The sequence below is a fragment of the Ustilaginoidea virens genome, chromosome 3, assembly GCF_000687475.1.
Source record: "Ustilaginoidea virens chromosome 3, complete sequence".
In the NCBI taxonomy this organism is placed as follows: domain Eukaryota; kingdom Fungi; phylum Ascomycota; class Sordariomycetes; order Hypocreales; family Clavicipitaceae; genus Ustilaginoidea; species Ustilaginoidea virens.
In genome coordinates this window covers 5,186,829-5,206,406 of record NC_057318.1, presented here as the reverse complement: position 1 = coordinate 5,206,406, position 19,578 = coordinate 5,186,829, and the positions used below count along the sequence as shown (strand labels likewise).

Sequence of the window (19,578 nt, the reverse complement as noted above, 5' to 3'; positions counted from 1 at the left end):
GCAGTGTTTCAAGGATTCTGCAAGAATTCAGCAAGAACATTTTGACTGCATTCGATTGACAAATCTTTCCAAGCCCGCCGACAGCAAACTGACAGGCGTCCATAAATTCAATATAATGGGTGATTTTTGGGTTCCAAAGGGCCCCCGGGGGTCAAGGGCCTCTTCACCCGAAAAGATTGAGCAGTACGGAGTACATGATGAAGACCCCACTGGTAAAGATTACTCAACCACGCCCCGTCTACCTGCCGACAAACCATAGGGGGCACTCTGATCGATCGGGTCTCGGGTCTCGGGTCTTGGGTCTCCAAATCGCCGATGCCGCCGATGTCGCCGATGTCTCCTCGTCCAGGTATTCAGGAATCCGGCCGCGTACTGCGTACGGCGGAAAGACTCCGTCCCCAACCCAAGCTCGATATATATTAATGAAATCAGCGGTTGGCACGGGTAATGAATGACCCGCGTGCCTGAGTTGATGCCGAGCTTAAGCGAGTCGTCGCTTCCTGATACTTGGGCGTTGTGGGGGCAAGGCGTTTGGGGGGGGCGTTGTTTAGATCGAGGGTTTCCAGCTCCCGCAGCCCACCACCATCAGCCAGGGTATGTCGCCTTTTCTCGTAATTCAGGGTCAAGATCAAAAGAAGCCCTATATTTAGCTGCCAATGAATTCTACCCTCGTAAACCAGATTACTATATAGGCTTTGAAGGGGGCGGAGGGGCGGGGAGAGGGCAGATTTACATCGGTACTTAAAATAGTGGGGCGAGGCCGGGTAGTCGCGCGGGGGTGTGTGGTGGAAGAATGAGCAAGGCCGGGGTGGTGGCAGGGGTAGGGGTGGTTGTGCTCTCGCCGCCTCGGCGCTTGGCGAAAGAAGCGCCGCGGGTTGATACTTAATCCGTAGGCCCGTCGACATTGACAAAGAGGGGGGAAAGAGCGAGGTGGGGAAAGAGCGAGGCAGAAATCAGGGGATTGATGAGGCGACCCAATTCTGCATCAATGTGTTTTGTCAAACATCAATAGATGAAAGTGCTTGCTCCAAAAGCCGACGCCAGAAGCAGCTGCGAAACGAAAGCGGACCGGCGGTGGGAGCAGAGTCAGCCGACAGCGAGCGAGCGCATGGCAGTACATACTTTTTGCGTCGGCGATTCTTGCGTTTCACCCTCCTTCACACTCGCGCACTCGCGCACTCGCGCACTCGCGCACTCGCCGTCCGGACCGGACTTTCGAATCAAGCAAGGTTGCGAGGCGAGTCTCCATCTGCATTTCGCTCCTTTCTTTTTCCCCGTCCGCGCGGCTCCGGCTCCCAAGGTGCCGCCGTGCCGCTTTGTTTATCTTTCTTGCCTTGTCCGCGATGCAAAGAGAGAAAAAAAGAAAAAAAAAAAAAAAAAAAAAGGCAGGGGATGACCACGAAAACAGGCTGCTGACTTTGTTTGTTCGTTTCAAAAGTAGTTTTGAATCTTGATAACTCCAGACACCAAAATCTTCCGCAAACACGCCCCATTCTCCACACACTTGCCTATTCCCTCCCCTCGGGCGGGTTCCGATGCCCCTGACCATGCAGCCAACGGGAGGGGCCAAGTCAAACCTAGTCAAACCACGGAACCACGTGTTATGAGCCATAATCTTATCGCAGACGGAAGTCGCGCTCGTATCGGCGGTTTCGTTCCGCAATAGGGCTAGACTTGGCCAGGGAGTTTTTGTCACTGATTGCAATAGGGCAGCCAGGCCCAACCCCTTCCCCCAGGCCTTCTTGAATGACCACAGGCTGGTGAGCAGCGCGTGCCGTGCCCGTGCCATACCAGACGCTAACGATACGCTTTGTGGCCTGGGACTGCAACGCTATCCATATCCGGTCAATTCACATACAAACGCTCGGCTTGCGCGCTAAATAAGCTGATGGGATGGGCTGTGGTCAAAGGGCAATGTTCAACCGGCCGCTTGCTTACATGCAGCGTCAACGGGCGCAGCATAGCATAGCATTTGGTGGGCAGCATCAGCATCAGCATCAGCATCAGCACCAACCCCAACCCCAACACAGGCAAAGGGGCCAGCCACCTCTTGCTCTCAGCTCAAAGCTTCTTGCTCTCTTGATCACGATTAGCCACATACATAATCCAAGTTTGCATCCAGGCGCGAATGCCAGCCCACATGCTCTGTCACGATGACAACCCTATGTTTTAGACTTTTTTCTTTCCCTTTTCGATATGGTTCTCTTACCAAGGGGTGAAAGGCTGAAGCTGTTTTGTCTCGTGGATGCTAACGTGGCTCCCATGTGCGACGGAAAGGATTAATCAACGCTTTTGGCCACCCCCCTTGGCCACCCTCATGCACGATTGGGCAGCATCGCCGTCATGCTCCGCCGGATAAAGGAGGGTTCATCAAAGGAGGCCGCTGATGAAACTCAATACAGGGATGAAACAGCGCAGCACGTCAAGGGAATGTCGTACTAATACGAAAAAAAAAAAAAATAAGAAGATGAGAAGAGAAATAGCCGGTCCACTTCGTTGGATGAATCTGCCGCAAACTTGCCAGCAGAAGTGTCCCACTCTGCTCTGTCTCCGCGGACATGTTCTGATACGACCTGCGGGGCACCCTGGAAGCAGCAGCCCTCCCCCCAGTCCTCTTTTCTGCCCCCCTGTGCCGTGGAGCGATTGGCTGGGAGGCGCCGTATTGCCAGGGCCTGGAAGGCGAAGAACCTGACAACCACGCGATCGGGACATGAGGACGGACATGAGCAGAGCAGAGCCTGCAGCAGTGTGAGGCCAACGCCGGGGTAAGGGGCCGAGGTGTCATCAGTCAGCCAGTGGACGCCTTGGTGGCCTGAAGAAATTGCACGATGAATGATGCGATGGAATTGAAACAAATCTAACCGAGGTGAAATGATGAGACGACGACAACAATAGTCGAGTCAGCCGGAGTATTGTCCCTGCATTCGCCGTAAGGCTCAGCACATGTCGGAAGGGATGCCCGAAGCCGAAAAGACAAGGAAAAAGAAAAGGGGGGGGGGGGGGGAGGAAGCCCGCCCGGCTTTCAGCAATTAACAATTAACGCGCAAGGTTCGCAATGCTCCGGCTGCAAATGCAAGCAAAGAGCTTATAAGCGAGGATGCAGGTTATTCGTCTACCGTCTTGGTGTCGAGCGGGCTTACGTGTGCCTGGCTACAGTACCAGCCACCTCCAGGAGGCACATACAGGTACATACATAATGATAATAATGGCTGGGCCCACTGCTTGATGCGGAGCAGCAAGACTGGCCTGAGCCGGCAGACGAGAAAAGCCGGTCTGCAACGACCTTGGGAAGGCTGTTCATTTCATCGGCACTCGGCACTCGGCACTCGGCACTCGGCACTCGGCACTCCGTTTTCCATTTTCTTTGCCCTTTATTGACTTCTTTTTCCCCCTTGGTGCCTATTTTTCCATTTTGGCTTTTCATTGTGCAAGCGCAAGCCGCCCCAGCGCCCCGACGCCCTCCTTAATATCAGGCAAAAATAAACTTGCAAATTTACCAGGCAAAACCCACCCCGATCCGGCAGTTGCACCTCTCGATCATTTCGCTGGCTACACCCCTGTCCGTCATCGCGTCAGTCAAATCAAATCAAAATCAAGGACAGAAGCAGCCCGAGCTTGGGAGTTTTAGTCGCCGACTTGGGGCACTCGGGGAAGGGGCCGGGGAGGAAGTTGGGGGGGCCACAGGGGAGAGGGACAGGGAAGAGACAGGGGGGTGATGGCCGCGCCCCCTCGCGGAGGTTTGTAAGCCCCGAAGACCGGCAGAAGGCCAACGGCACAGGATAGCGGGATCGGCACCGCGGTCTGGGGAAGCCCCTGCCGAGTTGCGGGCAATGTGCCGGGCCATGGCAACAACGTCAGACTTGGTAACTCACTTCGGTCGACATGGGAACTTGGGGCGGGACTTTAGGCGGGACTTGGGGCCGGCGAGCCGTGGTGCCTCCCTCTTTGCACTCTTTTTGGTTTTCGTTTCTTTTTTTATTTTTATTTTTTTTTCTTTTCTCCCTTTTCTTCGCTCTGGGTTTTCCCATCTCTCAGGTTTTGGGTTCTAGGCCCTGGATCCTGGGTCCCGTCCGGGTTAGGGTTGGGCCGACGCCTCTTTTTATCCGGTGGAGCTTCCCAAGCCTCTCCCCGGATTCCAGCACGTCTGGTCCTTCCACTCCTTTGCTGCTTGCTGTGCTGTGATGGTGCCTGGTCAATGTTGTACACACCAACGGCAAAAACCAAAAAAGAAAAAAAAAAAAAAAAAAAAAAAGCACGGGCCAGCGGCTGGCCCCCCCCCTGCTCCACGAACGTTTTCGTTTGCCCAAAAGTGGAAACACGCGGATTGAGGCCCCACTTGGCCTAGCCCTAGCCCCCCCCCCCCCCCCCAGCGGCGGGAAGGGGGGAAGCCGCCGCCGCCGCCGCCGCCGCCGCTGCCGCCGCTGAAACGCGCGTTTCTCGCCCAGCCTTGTGGGGCGGGCTAGCTCCAGCCGAGTTCTTCGTTCTGCGTGTGCGTGTGCGTGTGCGTGTAGGTGTACGTAAGTGCACGGATACGGATACGGATACGGAGCACTCCGTGCTGTTCTGGAGATGATGACGTGTTTGCCGTCGGAAGCCGTGGACGGGTCATGGACTCGAGATGGGCTGGGCGACGGGTGCTGGGTGGCTTGCGCCATGTTGTTGTGGTTGGCACAGTACTTGCAACTTGGTCCGCCGTTATCGTCATCCACCAAATGCCCACTTACACCACACGTGCGTACACACACCATTTGTTATCAAATACAAGTACATCAAAAGCTCATCAACGGCACATCAACGGCACAGCACGGCACAGCAAATCATTGCCACACGGGATTGGTTGAAATTAACCTCTTGTCGATTGCCCGTCAAGCACACGAGGCAATCGTCGACCCCAGTAACCGTCCATACCCGTCTATAGCACCAGCACCACCTGTATCTCCGACGCCAAACCCCAACGCTCAAGATGGCCAAAAGAAATAAAATAAAAGAGCCAAAACCCAAAAAAAAAAAAAAAAAAAAAAAGATCCGATCCCCAACTGTAGCTTGGTAAATATAGAAAACAAGTCTATCCAGTTGTAAACATCCCCCCCTCAACTGTCGTTGTCGTGCGTTGCGCCAACTAGCACGACGTCTTTGCGGCCGTCGCATCTTGCTGTCATGGTCTCGTCATAAAACATAATCGCATGTGACACAGAATCCGGGGATATGCAAGGCGGCGGTCAAAAAGGTCGTGTGCTGCCCCGCGTGAACAATGTGCAACGTCGGACCACGTTTACTGTAGCCTCATCGCCTCGTTCTCGAAGCCACCGTAGATCATGGGGTCGGCCATGCCCATCATGACATCCGGGTTGGGGCACGGCAACATGTCGGGCTTGATCTCGCCAAACACCGGATCCATCATGCCCAGATCCGGCATGTTCATGCCCGCAAACCCCCCGGCTTGGTGAAGAAACTGCATCGCAAACCCACCACCGCCGTCTTGAGGCTTGGGGAAATGCCATGCCCTGTAGTCGGGCAACGACGGTGACGTCGAGGCAAACAGGGCACCCGGGTCCATCTCGGGAATGGTGGAGCTGAATTCAAAGTCGTTGCTGCCCGCAAAGCTTTGTGGTGACAGAGTGATGGGGTTGTTGCCGCCAAAGGCCGCCTTCCGGTAGTCTTCGAAATCAGAGTGTTCCAGCTCGGATGAAGAGGCCCGATCGTTGCGCTGATACCGAGACGAGTCGGCATCCTTGACGTCCTTTGGGCTATCATGATCGTCTTGCTTCTGCTGTTCCTGCAACTGGCGAGCAAGCTCAGCCAGACCAGCTTCGTCTTCGGGAAAGACGGAATGAACGGGAAGGTCGACGTCATTGTTGGGTCGGATGCAGCCCAGCTTCTTTGCAATATCGTGGATGACTGGAAGCCCGCGATCGTTGAGGTCGGGCTCGCCGAATTCCCAGGGCTGCGAGTTGCGGACCATGTTGTACAGCTTATGGACAGTGGCGATGAGAGCGAACTGGGTATTCTCCAGAACTTCGGCATACCTGCCAGGGGGGGGGGGGGGGGGCGCACAAAAGTGAGCAAGACGAGCAAAAAGGTTTCAAAACAATCATCATTTCCATGTACAGATGTGGCCACATACCCTCGAGGCAACTGCTTGTACTCGACCTTCTTACGCACGCCCGCTGTGCAAACAAGACCATCATCCTTGCATCTCTTGCAAGGAAATTCACCATCGCACTGGGCAAAGTTCATGTTAGAGGATTTGCATGTGAATGGAAAAGGCTTTTCGGGCCGCCTCCTTTTTGTTTCGGCTTTTGTCATGGCCATGTTGTCAGGGGAGAATACGCCGTACCTTTGTCTTTTTCATTCTACATCTCTCGCAAGCCTTCCAAACTCTCTTGTGTCGACCGTGGATACCTGCGCTCTGAGCAATGTGGTCATGATGATGGTGTAGCGCAGAAGCGCTGGCGCTAGGTCGCTTGGTGACTCGATTTGTTGACTTTGCAGACTTGGAAGTGCAGGGGGACTTTCTAGAAGCCCCCGACTTGGTATCCTCGGCGGGAGGCGAAGGCAAGCTGTGTGACACCATTCTCTATGAGGCGTGTGAATGTTTGATGAGACGAATGTCGAACCAGATCCGACGGGTACCAGGCAGGCAGGTTGGCTCCGGGTGTTTAGGGCAAAGCGCGCACCGAATTTTGGCTTATACCAAGAGGGAAAGGTATCGCAGGAAGGTGAGGGCAATAACTATATATAATATGGCTCTGTCTGCTCACTAGGCTATCCACGTATACTGCTCACTAGGCTATCCACGTATAATTGGGGCCGGGGGGGGGGGGGGGGGGGTGCGGGTGCGGGAATCGACGAGAGAATGTCTTGCAAGCGACATGGCTTAATAATAGGTGACGCACGGCGGCGAAGGTCGTAAGGATCCCGAAGAAGGAGGAGGGGAGGGGAATGGGGGGGGGGAGGGTCGTCCGGGAAAAGAGCACACAGGGCGACAGAGCTAGTTCTGCGAGAGCGAGGACCTGAATTGATCCGTACTACGTACATGATCCTTGACATTTTGTGGTGATGGCTGACGGATGGCCTCGCTTCCCATGAACCTTTTTCAGTTTTACATTTCCCGGTGGGTGGAGAGTTTGGGGGTGGAGAGTTGGAGATGGGGGGATGGGGGGGGGGGGGGGGGGGGAGGGGAAAGGAGGAAGAGAAGGAGAAGGAGAAGGAGAAGGGAGGGGGTGAGGCGTCCATTCGACTGGAGATGGGGGATTGCGGAAAGCACGACCAGTTGCGAAGGTCCTCCTGCCTGAAGTCTTGACCTCATGCAACCGGGCAAAGAGGAGTGGGTTTAGCAACCTTGTCGGAAGGCGGTTATGTCCGAAATAGCGAGGAGGAGGGGGACCTGGAGCCCTCAGCCTGCCTTGCCTTGCCAGGTGCTGTGGTCTGGTGTGCTGTGGTGTGCTGGGTGCTGGTCGTCGATGTGGGGCTCGGCGCTGGGAATGGCCCTGCACCGCAGCGCTGCCTCCCTACATACCTCCCTGCCAGGTTGCATTACATGCGGCAGCAGGTAGCTGTCAGCCTGCACGGGTGCCTACATGTACCTACCTAGGTAGGCATGTAGCATGTACGTCCCTAGATTTGAGGCTCGCAGCGCGGGCTCGCGCGACGGACGGCCTTGGCCTTGGGTGCCAGCGGCGGATTCACATGTACGGAGTCTGGGCAATACACCTGCCACGCCGTCGTCGTCGTTCCCTGCCGTCCAGGCTGAGTCTTGAGCCTTGACTCTGGTCTGGCTCCCTCCCCTCCCACCGGGCCGCACCGGTACAGCGCACTTCGCTTCGAAGGTTGAAATGGAAGCCCTGCCACGGAAGGAAGCAACCAAGCAAAGAAAAGAACCGGGGGGGGGGGGGGGGGTGGCTGCTGCTCTGCTGCTGCTGCTGCTGCTGCTGCTCAGGCGCCGACCCGCCGGCGCTCGGGCTTTGTCGCCCGCGTCTTGCCTTGCTCTGGACATACGTTGACATCATCTTTTCGGCACCCACGCACCGCACCCATCCGACTGCATCCTGGACAACAGAACAGAAGCGACATGGAGCTCGAAGCCGTATTTACTTGCTGCTATGCTAGCTAGTTCATAGGGGATATCCGCCACGCTGTTGCGCTCCGTAGCAGCGTGGGATCCAAGAGAAAAAGGCCGAGATCCAGCTACCCGGCCCCGCCCCACATGCCCGCCCAGTCGCTCAGCTCAGTAGTACATACCAGGTAGGAGGAGGTGTACCCTAGCAATGGGCACCAAAAAGGGCACTGGGGGGTTCCAGTTTTCATGGACCTCCCCTTTTCATTTCATTTCACTTTACTCCGTACTCTTTGCTTTTCTGGGTCCTTTTTTTTTTTTTTTTTTTCTCGTTTTCCCTTGATTACTTATTCGTCTATTTCGCTTATTGCCGCTCTCTTGCTGTCTTTTTTTTTTTCTGTCTTGCTTAGCGCGTTCAAGGCGTCTCAACTCTCCGCCCGCTAAACCCCATGAGACGACGATTGGGGCCCGGTCTTGACCAACAAGTGCCGCGTTTTGATATCAGGGATGCCGCCCGTCTAGCCTTTGCGGACAAACTGCTCTACAAGTCAGGGGAAGCGGATCCGTACACGTAGCAGTCTGCGGTTGATTAGGCGCTCCAACGAATCCCCAGTGGTAATCAAACAATTGAACAAGCTGCCCATCCCCTTTTGTGAGCAATTCTGCAGCGCCCGTTCCGTCACTAACAGCCGCAAAATCTCCGGCTGCGCATGAAATCCTTCCGAGACCGCACAATACAAGTCCCCGAGTCCGCAAGGCCGAGTGAGGAAGTGGTTAATGCCCGATTGCCTACCTCGTACCTACCTACCTTCTTGGGGTCAATATTCTTAGGGTATGATGTGGGGTTGTCGCCGACTCGGGGTCGGGGAAAGGGGGGGGGGGGCGTGACTTGCAGAAGGGCCCACTTGCATCAGCCAATCGAGGCGGGCGCTCCAGCGGACTTTGGAAAAAATCGCGGCGGCCTAGGCGTGCCGGGCGGGATGATTCAGGCCGGCCGGAGAAACGCTTTGCGGCCGATCGCCGACTCAAAAGTCCGCAAGTCGGCTGTCTACCTGGTACCTACCTCTACCTATGCACCTACCTTTGGTACCTAGGACCTTGCCTAGGTCCTCTGGATTTTGGCTCAACGAACCTTGTTGCTCTGCCACCATGCACCCAAAAAATGGACACTGCACGGTAAAACAGCAGGAGTGAGATGGAATTCGACTTCGCGACGGCTTCTTACTCTTGGCCAACGGGTTTGTCGGGGGGGACGGGGGTTGCGCGCCACGGCAAGGCCATCTCCCAACGTTTCCATGTCGCAGCACTGGACGGACATGGGTCAGCCGGTCAGAACAGATTGCAAGCTTAGGCAGTTGTTTTTTTTTTTTTTTTATCATTTTACGTTGCGAAAACAAAAAGATCGTCGGGGTGCGCTTGATTTGGAAATCTGGAGACTGGGCCTTTTCAGCCGTGTCTTTTTCTTCGTTGCTTGATCAAATCTCCAAATTCCAAATCAAGCCCCAATGCCCAAGAATAGCTGCGGCCAGCACAGCACGCCTCTCGCCTTGGTGGGCCGGGCCGATTGGTCCAAGCTCTGATGAGATTACGACGTGATGCAGAGCTAGGTACATATGTAGGTGGATGGGTGGATGGGTGGATGGGGGGATGGGGGCCTCCTGCCAGGGCGCGAACTGCCGACCATGGAATGGAACGCCACCGGATATGAAAACTAGGTAGGGCTTCGTTTTGCATGATTCTTCCTTCCAGAAGATGCACGGGGCAAGTAACTAGGTAGACCCGGAACGAAGGAGAGGAGTTCCAGCGGGCATCTGCGGGCATCTGCGGGCATGTTCGGGCATGCTGTGCGGGAGATCCGGATCAGTCCATCGCCAGAGTCGCCAGAGTCGCCAGAGTTGCCAGACTGGCCGAGGTCGACTTGGAACTCTTCTCTGCTTTCATCTCTTGAACTGACCGACCCAAACACACCGTCCTCGGCTCTCGATGGATCAGTCCCCCGGCCCAAAGCAGCATGTTTCAACCAACTATCCCCTGGTCCATGCACCAGCAGCCGTTTCAAGGCTGACGAGCTCTTGGCTCGTTTCCCGGACGGCACGTTGGTTAATCCCGTCGCCCATGCAGAGAAACTGTCCATGAGATCCACGGACTTGAGGAATACGGCACGCATTTCGGGCTCTTGAGTCTTTGAGCCTTGAGCCTTGACTCCCGAGTCCCATCGCCGCCCCCCCCCCCCCCCCCCCCAGCCTATGCTCCGTTCAATTGATGCTGCATTCTCGTCGCCGCCGCATGCTCGTTTCCACAGCGCTCGACGTACTCTGTTGGAGTGTATTCGTCCGCGTTCACGGCTACGAGTTTTCCGCTCTTCTTCTGGCCGGTGCTTGCTTCGCCCGCAGTTTCTAATTAAATCCTCACTGACCTGGGTGAGACTTGCGATTGGTGCGCACCGCCTCTATGGCCTGGGCGCAAATCCTGGACCGCTGCCCGCTTCGTATTCTTGGTCCAAGTCAAATTCCACCCTGTAATAATAATAGGGCATCCCCTCACCTGCCCTTACACCGCACCAACAAACGGCCAACGAGGCAAATGTCGACGGCTACATAGCAAAAGGCCGAGGAAAATCTGGGAGCTGAACGAAGATGGGAGGCGCATACACCTTTTAGCAAGTAGAGGAGATGTTCAAAAGGTCAACAACTCTCATGGACCCATGCTATAACCTGCTGCTTCACAGAGTCATGACCTGCCGCAGGTCTCGGAGAGGGACAATTTACCGTGGCAAATGGCAGCAGGGCTTTCACATGATTACTGCTCACCTCGCCGTGGGAGAAGGAGAGGACCGCGAGTGTGGCAGCCCAACGCATCCCCAGAGGCCACGCCACGGCCTTCATTGCCTGCAGAAGTGATGGATGACCTAGGTTTCCCACGCATGCCCGTGTTGTCGAACTGGCTCGTTTGGAAACAGCATCGCGGCAGAAGAGCGATGCACGGAAATTTCTCATCAGAAGCGCGCCCAGATGGACAAATTCATGACGGCGCGCGCAGTTCGATTAATGACGTTTGGTTCTTCATCTGTGCGGCTTCTCTGCCGCCACCCCGTTGAAGAATGTGAAGTATCGCAGTAAATAATGATACTCGATGAAGTCGCACATTGTGTGGCGTCACACTTTTGGTGCAACAAGAAGCGAGTCGCAAGCCCCCACTTGTCACGTGGACGTGGAGTTCGCGGGGCTGGACACGCCCGATTTACGTCATGACGGGTCAAAACATGGTTGTGCTGCTGGTTTTTGACGTTTGTACAGTACTCGTGTCGTGGTTCAACAAATGAAAGCGAACAAGTTCCTCCCGGTACCCAGGGTTCTTGCCGGAATGGTTTGCAAAGTCAGACACGCGCCGCAAAGATGTTGCACAGCCAAAGAGACGCATGTATGTACTGTTGGAATGGCAAGGTCAATTCGACAGATAGAATCCCGTTTAGAAAAAAGCGTTAATGGCGTATGGACGCATAGGAGCGTTTTATGCAATTCTGCCGCTCTGGCACTGGGTACAGTCGGAACGGATTTCAAGAGGAAAAGCAAGAACGCGGCGGCGGCGCAACACGTGTGAGGCGGAAATGACGACATCGACTTGCCTTGGGTAGGCTGGTGTTGGTGCGTACCTAAGCTTAGGTACTGTAGCAGCGTCAGATTCAGCGTCAGATTCAGCGCGTCAGGTTCGGCGTCATCGTCACCTGAGCATCGCTGAGCTGAGAGAAAACTCGCGTTCAAAACGTCCACTTCTTGACAACCCTTCCTCTGGACGCCGCCGCACCATATCCCGTATCCCGTGAAATATCGACCCGTCGAAGCAAAGAGCACCACCATGGCAGACTCATCCAAGAATAGTAAAGCTGCGAGTCGCCGAGTCGTAGATTCGGTCCAAGAGAAAGCTCAACAGATCTTGTGAGACAAAGCTGCGCTTTTGCCCTCTTCTGCCACCCCTTTCGCGTCACCTGGCAAACCCGGAAAAAGAAAAAGAATCCCGCCTGATCGAGAAATTGACCGCTCGGCAGGACGGAAGATTTGGGCCGGGCTAGGAGCGTCGCCTACCAGGCAATCAAGAGTAGAGCCTATCTGTATCCGTTCAAAGTATTGCCCCCATCTTCATCGTCCTCTTCGTCGTCCTCTGCGGGTAGCCTGGCTACCCACGCTGCCCGCACTGTTGTTGACCATTCCTGGCCGTCTTAGGGCATCTTCTACTTTCTTACGCACAGGTCTCTGTGGAGGCCATTCACCTCCAAGATCGGACAGTACTTGACCGTCTCGGCCGCCGTCATCGGCGCCATGTTCACCTTTACCTACCTTCCGCAGCTAGCCGTGCTAGTCTTTACCAGCGGCCCATTGGCAGTGGTCTCAACCGTACTTCTTGTGCTCAACGAAAGCTCGACAATCGTCAACATCATTTCCAGAAACTGGATTCTCCAGCAAGCTATCCTCGATACCTTTGATGGCACGCTGATTTCTAGAAACGCCACAAACATGGTGCGTCAAGGCCGCGAAGTGAGGTCGGGCAGTGACCCGATTGCAAGGCTCGGCAAGACATTGAAGAGTCCCTTCAGCAAGTTCAGTCCCGCAGCTCTTATTCGTTACGTCATGTATCTACCCTTCAACTTCATCCCCGTCGTCGGTACAGCCGCGTTTTTGTATCTTCAGGGTGTGTTTCTTTCTAGCCAGCAGACTAAGCCTTGGCGACCAAGACTTGGAGATTGACACATGCACCAGCTCGAAATCGGGGAACACAAGTACACGGTCGAGTGAGTTGCCGCATATCCATGACTTCAAACATTGTCTCCCTCTTCTCACCGGCTCATGTTGAATTTAGTACTTCCAACTTAAGCAATGGTCAGCCTCCCAGAAGCAGGAGTGGCTCGACAAACATACAGGACCATACACGGCGTGAGTCTCGTGTGTCCCATCGTCGTCCCCTTCATCTACTTGCTGCACGGTCAAAGAGGTGCGCATATGTATGCAGCCATGATCAGGGAGGCTGACGGTGAGACCATGTGTCGTAGATTTGGCTTGGTGGCTACCCTTCTTGAGATGATTCCTGTTGCCAACATCCTCTTCACCTACACAAACACGGGTGAGTTTTCCTCCAAGCCCATGCAACCCGTTGTCCTTGCGGTTTTCGAAAGTCAGCACACCTAACCGTTCATAGTCGGTGCCGCGCTGTGGGCTGCAGACATTGAGGAGCTCAATACGAACATGACGGACGAAACGGCCCCTTCTCTCAGAGACACCGCTAGGAAGGCCCAATAGTCAGTGGGAAATTTGAAATCTTCGATCACCGTATGCCGTCTTTTGTTGCCGACTTCGGCCCCGAATTCCCGGAGCGAAGCAATCGATGTTGCGGTGTTTCAGGTCAGCCGGAGCGTTAAGCACTTGGCAAACCTGGCGAGATTGTTGGCTCGCACGCTGTACGCTGTACTCTGTGTAGCCAAACATTTTGCATCCAAGAATGGATTACGAACAGGATTGAAGTTCTAATGAAAAAAAAACCGATTGCATCGTCTGGGACACTCATCTCCGAATTGGGTCATTTGAGTTTTGCCCCCTAACCTGTGCTTGTCCCAACTTTCACGTTACGACATCAACACTGGCGCTTGTTTTTGCAAAGTCAAAGTCAGTGGGAAGACGCCTACATCGACCACTCTGTCCCCCGCGGAGTTTGATGCTGCTTCTATTTTGTTGCCATTGTAAACCCGCATCTTGAGGTTGTCGGTAAACTGCCAGCGGGAGAACCTTCCCCCCCCCCCCTTCTTTTTTGGTTTTTCTTTTTTTTTCTTTTGCTTTCTTTTGCGAGGAAAACTGTTGTTTGGATCAAGGACGAAGCGAATAAACTCCGTGACTCGGCTATTCACCGTTGATTTAGACCATGTTCATCTCTTGTGTCACCCGTTGCCGCGGTTTGCACATACTTGTGACAGCCACCTGCTGTGCTCTGTTTCACCACTCTGGGGGTGTTAACGAGGGGACGCTCAGATCTCGCAATTAGGCCGGTCTAACGAGCTACGTGAATTCAATCACTTCCTAACAGCCAAAGCAAAGCTCTTTGCAGCACATCTCCAACAACTAACCGGGTCGCTTGGATGTCTTGGCATGATTGCTCCATCATGTGGTTTACCACGTCGCAGGTGTCGCTCTGTCAGCTGAATGTCGGCGTCCAGCCACAAGGCTCACTATTCCGCTTCTCCCCAAGGCAGCTAGCTAGTTCATCCTGTATCCGGCGGCTGTGCCATCCAAGATGCACAGGGTGGTGGTCACGCAGTTTGTCATACCTGCAAGATGAGGCAAACCGATGCACACGGGGTTCGCCATATCAGATGGTTGGCCGCACGGGCTGAACGGGTCGAACAGGTTGAACGGCTGAAAAGGTACATCGGGAAAGAGGCTTTTTATTTTTTGGCAAACTGGCAAAGTGTTTGAGCCAATCGAGCTCAGTCTCCCATCGTCCGAGTGAGTCCTCCGGCTTTGGAGAAAGCCCGTAGGCGCTGGCTGCGGGCTGCGATACCGAGCCGGATCCCCGGCAAAGCTGTTGTGTTCCCGATGCAATGGCAAGTTGTGGCCGTTGTTGGGAACCTGGAAGTCGAGGGCAGGTGCTGCCTTCCGCGCCTTCTGAAGAGATGCTAGATCAACTCGCGTCACAATCAAACGGACAAGCAGTTGATAGGAGGATGGCCATACTTCGCGTGCCGTCTGCTCCTTTGTTTCATTCCCACTTCTCCCGCTTCCATGCATTCTTTTCCCTTGCTCACAATCTTGGTCCTTTGCTCATCCTGGACCTGCCGGTTTCTCTCCCCTGCATCGATAGTGTTGTGCTGTCCTGGGGATAAGGTCTCTTTTTCATTCTTTTGGTAGCCGTGGTCATCCATCCTACTAGACGCCTGCAAAATTCGCAATCCTTCTCGGCAATAGTATACACTCGTTAGCCCCTGAAATTTTTCCTGGATAGTTCGAGAGTCGAGAAACTTCCCCCCCGTCTTGGGTAGCACGCATTATCTCCTGTACAGGCGGTGGTGGCGACCACATCCTTTGCATCTGTCAGGTTGGACCCTTCATATGGACAGGTTGTTCCGCATCCAAAATGAAGACGTCCATCATCTCGAAGCGCTTTTTTCCAGCAGTCTTGCTGGGAGAGTCGTTCCTTCGTGTATCCTCTCTGAGTCTCGCTATCCGACCTAAGAGTGACCCTGGATTGGACTATCGATTTTCTGGCATCGCGCCTAGCCAACGTCCTCCTGATTACCAAGCTCCGACCTATGGTTATGAGAATCCGCCTCCATACCAGTATGATACTTCGACCTTGACCACCACCGACATCAGCAAAAGCAGTATGTTAATGCGGGAATCCAAGAAAACGCACCTCTGTTACTGATTGTCTTCGAATCACAGGCTCAACGCCCCCCGACGTCATTTACACCATCATCACGATTGTCACAGATCAGTCCTCTAGCACTTCCAAAAGATCACTCAGCTCCATCGATCCCTATATGCCGTATTCTTCGTCCACCTCAGTATCCAGATCATGGCCACAAAGTTCAATTCTGGGTGTCACTGGAACGTCGGCGTCCGATGAGTCTACATTTGCTTCAAGTACAGCTACCTTGGGATTGGCCACGGAAACTGCATCTTCCCTGAGTTGGTCAACGGTTTCGAAATCCGCCTCAAAGGGAGTTCCTCCCGAGGACACATCTTGGGCTGCCAGTATCACCAGCTCCGTGACTCAAACTCCAACGGCAACAAATACCAAAGACATGTCCTCTGTCGGCTCTTCAGCATCTTCTTTGCCGTCTTCTGAAAGCTCCGAACCTGCTATTACTTCTGGTTCAAGCCACCAGGGTAATACTGGACCAACGTCTGTTATTACTCCCACACAGACGTTGACAGAGACCGTGTCCGTTGTGTCGCCGTCATCACCTCTTGAGTCTTCTGAGACATTGTCACCAGTACTTGGTAGCACATCAGTATCCTCAGTTTTCCATATTAACAGTACAGTCACTGTCTCGTCCAGAAGTCAGGCAAGCACACCATCAGATCGCCTTCCGACGAGAACATCGATCAAGCAGATCGAGACAAGTTCGCGCTCCAACCTCTCGACAGTTGTCGGCTCTCAAAGTACACCTTTGTCAGGTCCCCCAACTGTGATTGAAGGATCACAAAGAACGCAGACGTTGTTTTCATCCCGGTGGGCCAATAGCACGGTATGGCCATCATTTCATGGCTTACTTTCCTCTTCTGCACCAATTCCCTCTGACCGACCCTTTAATTCGTCTTCGTCGACCTCGATTCGCCTCACCACTGGGTACGGAACGAAGACCTCATCAGAATGGACTTCAACTGCGACAGGGAACTTGAGCACCTCCTTACCTCACAGCATTCGTCGAAGCAGTGTCGTGCCAAGTTCGCCCGTGCGATCCTTATCAACACCCGATAATTCCACCATTCTCAACCCGACGACCGCAACCTCGGCGCAAGTCACCTCCTCTGTCTTTGCGACGCCTAGTTCAACTACCATCTTGAACCAAACCGAAGTAACGACAACACATCGTTCAGTTGTGGTCAGTCAAACCGCCGGGTGGAGTTCAATGCCTCCATTCCGAAATACCACGACCAGCATATCGGTGACCAGATCCGAACCGACTTTTACTTCGGTCACGGCGAGTATTAGTCATTACAGCGTTGTCATGTCAGCAATTACCGCGTCAAGAAATGTCACGAGCTTGGTACGGACCAGCCTCCAAGCAAACCCTTCGGCACGTAAATCCAGTCTCAACAGCACACACACTCCCCTTCAATCTCGTACATTGACATCTAGGGTTCGTTTTACCTATAGACCGAGTTCAGGGGTCGCAACGAGGTCTGTGTCCACGTTGCCGGCTTCTTCGGCCTCGACACTGGCCTTGTCGAGGGCGTCGCAACTGGCGACTTCTTCCGACCATGGCAGAAAATCGACAGGTTATGGCTCTACTGATGGTATCACGACGGCAGCTTCCACCAACAAGACGGTTGAAAACCCAGTGCAGACAGCCAGCAAAAGGCCGACATTAACCCCCCAACCATGGCTCAACTGGACAAGGAGTTCTGATCAGACTCCCGGGTACAGCACTCGGTTCAAAAGCGCTTGGAGCAGCCTCTTGACCTCCAAGACATTGACTCTCTCGTCTCGGCCACTTTCCTCTGCAACTCGAAGCACTTTGCTTTCGCCGAGTGATGCTGTCCCAAGCAGCTTCAGGGGACGGTTGTCGGCCTCTGGCGGCTCCGAAACTTCCACCCAGGACACATTGCCCTTGGTGACTCTCACCACATGGTTGACAACAATTTTCCAATCCACGGCCACAGGCAGATGGAACCACACGACTATCGCAACCCTCACCGGGCTGACGACGCCCACGTCTAGGATAGATGCACCTACCGAAACGACACTGTGGCCAATCGGTACGAAGTTGGGGAATAAAACAACAACAAACGTACCGGGCCGAACCCGAACCCGAACCCGCACCCGGGCATCACCACACACAAGTTTGACGCGGTACCTGAATAGTACGGTGACCAAACCTCAAGACGTAGCACCGCCTGCGACGCATACTTGGATGAAAGTCACTCGGCGGACGTTGTCATCGAGCCACGTCCTTGGCACAACCAACAGCGCAGCGGCCTCGGTCACCCCCAACGCCTTGACGACTTGCGCCATTTCTATTGATGGCAATGCGACGGCATCGACGTGTTGGGCAGTGGTACCAGAAGCGACAGCCCCAACGGTCGGATCAATGGCATCAATGTCGCGCAATGTTTCTGGTGAGAGAACGTGCAATCCGTGCAATCCGTGCCATCCGTGCCATCCGTGCAACCCTTTTTGTATCTTCTCCTCAAACAGATGGGCTGACCACTGTCACCATAGACTCTGATGCAAGATTGACCACGTTCAGGACGTCGACAAGGACGGCGGTTAGCTTGTCAGAGTCTCGCAAATGGGGTTATCCCGCCCCTTCGCACACAACAGCTGTTCAGGCAGAGCCCGAACTGCCCAAGAACCCCAACTATCCGTGGGGTGGTGATTCGCCGGTCCATCGGCATCAAGGCGTGGCAGGTTTAGGCGCCGGCATTAGGGGAAACGGAGCGTGGAGACGATGGAAGACCAGTTTGGTGCGAAGTCTGCGGCTCGCAAATTTTTGAATAAGAGGCGAGGGGGGGAGACGAGGGGCGGAAACAAGGCTGCTGCTGACTGTGGGAGGAGTATTTCAAGCAGGGTAGACTAGCTGACTAATTTACTAGGTATTGATTCTTTGCGAGGTTCTTTGAGGGTATACAGAAGATATGGCAGCGGAAGCTGTGCCTTGGGGAAAACAGTATACCTGCCCGTTAGTAGGAGGTGGGTAGGTTTGGTACATTCAACCCATGTTCAAGTGACGCCGTGGGAGTGTGTTTCTGCTTTGAGGTCCGTTGAAGACGTCTGGTTGACATTGACTTGCCTACATACCTTATGTAGGCACGCCTACGCCTGCCTGCCGGCCTGCCTGCTACACGCCACGTGGGGATGCCGATGGATGCACCCACCAGTCCACCCACCCATTTCCTCGCGGTGTTTTATAATTTCGGTGCTTATTTGAAACCTGGAGGGACTTGTTCTGTTCTGGAATGACTCGCAATGGTGGGTGCTGCCCGATGGGCCCGGGTTCGTCGCCTGCGCTGGTGCCAACCCGACGGCGAGGCGAGGGTTGCCTTTTCTGATTTTGGCGCTTTGGATGATTTATGTTTGGCGTGCTTTGCCTGAGCGGCGGCAGAGCGGCACTGGCTGGGGCCACGGTGTTATCCGGGGATAAGACGAGGATAGACTGCGAAGAGCAGATTACATCCGCAGGGCCGCCGTGCTAAAGGCAAAAAAAAGCACGACTGCGCCGAGAACGGGGTGGCAAGCCGAGTACGACGCAATGCGGCATGGATGGATGGAGTCTGACGAAAAGGCCGAAAAAGCCGAAAAAGCCAATCCCGAAAATGCCACGACGCACAGTGCGAGTGGGCGGGGGGTCCGCCGTCCGGCGATCGAAGGGGACTTTGTACCGGCTACCTGGCGCCTCCTTGCCACAGAGGCCTTTTGGCGAGTGTGCCGTGCCGCCGCCTACGCCTGCGAGTCAAGATGTCGTGCATCAAGTCTGGTACCTAGCGCACGCACACATGTACCTGTACCTAACCTGCCATGTGCGGAAGCAACCAGCCCGCAAGCGCCTGGAACCGCCAGCATCCCTGCTAGCAGAAACGCCTCTGCGGAAACGGTTACGAAGTCGATCAACGTCAACGTCAAGCCTGCCTACCTTGCTGCTACTAATTAAGACCGAACCGCCGCCGCCGCCGCCGCCGCCGCCTGCATTCCTCTCTTGTTCGGCTCCTCCCTCCATTTCGTCGCCGTTCGTCGCCGGCCTGTATTTGATCTTTGCTTCTTCCATTCAACCCGGCCCCTACTTGCCATATAACCTAACCTAGGTTTTACCTATC

At 54.5% G+C, this 19,578-nt stretch overlaps 5 protein-coding genes across 5 annotated transcripts; 2 read left to right on the top strand and 3 right to left on the bottom strand.

Annotated features, from left to right (window-relative positions):
- Positions 1-5,272: 5,272 nt before the first annotated feature.
- UV8b_04314 (uncharacterized protein) lies at positions 5,273-6,574 on the bottom strand (the record flags this gene model as incomplete). The annotated part of the gene is made up of 3 exons (XM_043141812.1): positions 5,273-6,026; positions 6,125-6,222; positions 6,338-6,574. The coding sequence occupies 3 exons, from the start codon at positions 6,572-6,574 to the stop codon at positions 5,273-5,275; spliced, it is 1,089 nt and encodes a 362-aa protein (XP_042997746.1).
- A 3,193-nt stretch (positions 6,575-9,767) lies between these two features.
- UV8b_04313 (uncharacterized protein) lies at positions 9,768-10,223 on the bottom strand (the record flags this gene model as incomplete). Its single annotated transcript, XM_043141811.1, has 1 exon — positions 9,768-10,223. One exon carries the CDS (start codon positions 10,221-10,223, stop codon positions 9,768-9,770), a length of 456 nt encoding a protein of 151 aa, XP_042997745.1.
- A 1,688-nt stretch (positions 10,224-11,911) lies between these two features.
- Positions 11,912-13,347, top strand: UV8b_04312 (uncharacterized protein; the record flags this gene model as incomplete). The annotated part of the gene is made up of 7 exons (XM_043141810.1): positions 11,912-11,991; positions 12,102-12,177; positions 12,277-12,742; positions 12,811-12,842; positions 12,911-12,984; positions 13,101-13,171; positions 13,247-13,347. 7 exons carry the CDS (start codon positions 11,912-11,914, stop codon positions 13,345-13,347), a joined length of 900 nt encoding a protein of 299 aa, XP_042997744.1.
- Positions 13,348-15,172: 1,825 nt separating this feature from the next.
- Positions 15,173-16,237, top strand: UV8b_04311 (uncharacterized protein; the record flags this gene model as incomplete). Its single annotated transcript, XM_043141809.1, has 3 exons — positions 15,173-15,419; positions 15,481-16,034; positions 16,100-16,237. 3 exons carry the CDS (start codon positions 15,173-15,175, stop codon positions 16,235-16,237), a joined length of 939 nt encoding a protein of 312 aa, XP_042997743.1.
- A 936-nt stretch (positions 16,238-17,173) lies between these two features.
- Positions 17,174-17,779, bottom strand: UV8b_04310 (uncharacterized protein; the record flags this gene model as incomplete). The annotated part of the gene is made up of 2 exons (XM_043141808.1): positions 17,174-17,496; positions 17,659-17,779. 2 exons carry the CDS (start codon positions 17,777-17,779, stop codon positions 17,174-17,176), a joined length of 444 nt encoding a protein of 147 aa, XP_042997742.1.
- Between the last annotated feature and the right edge of the window lie 1,799 nt (positions 17,780-19,578).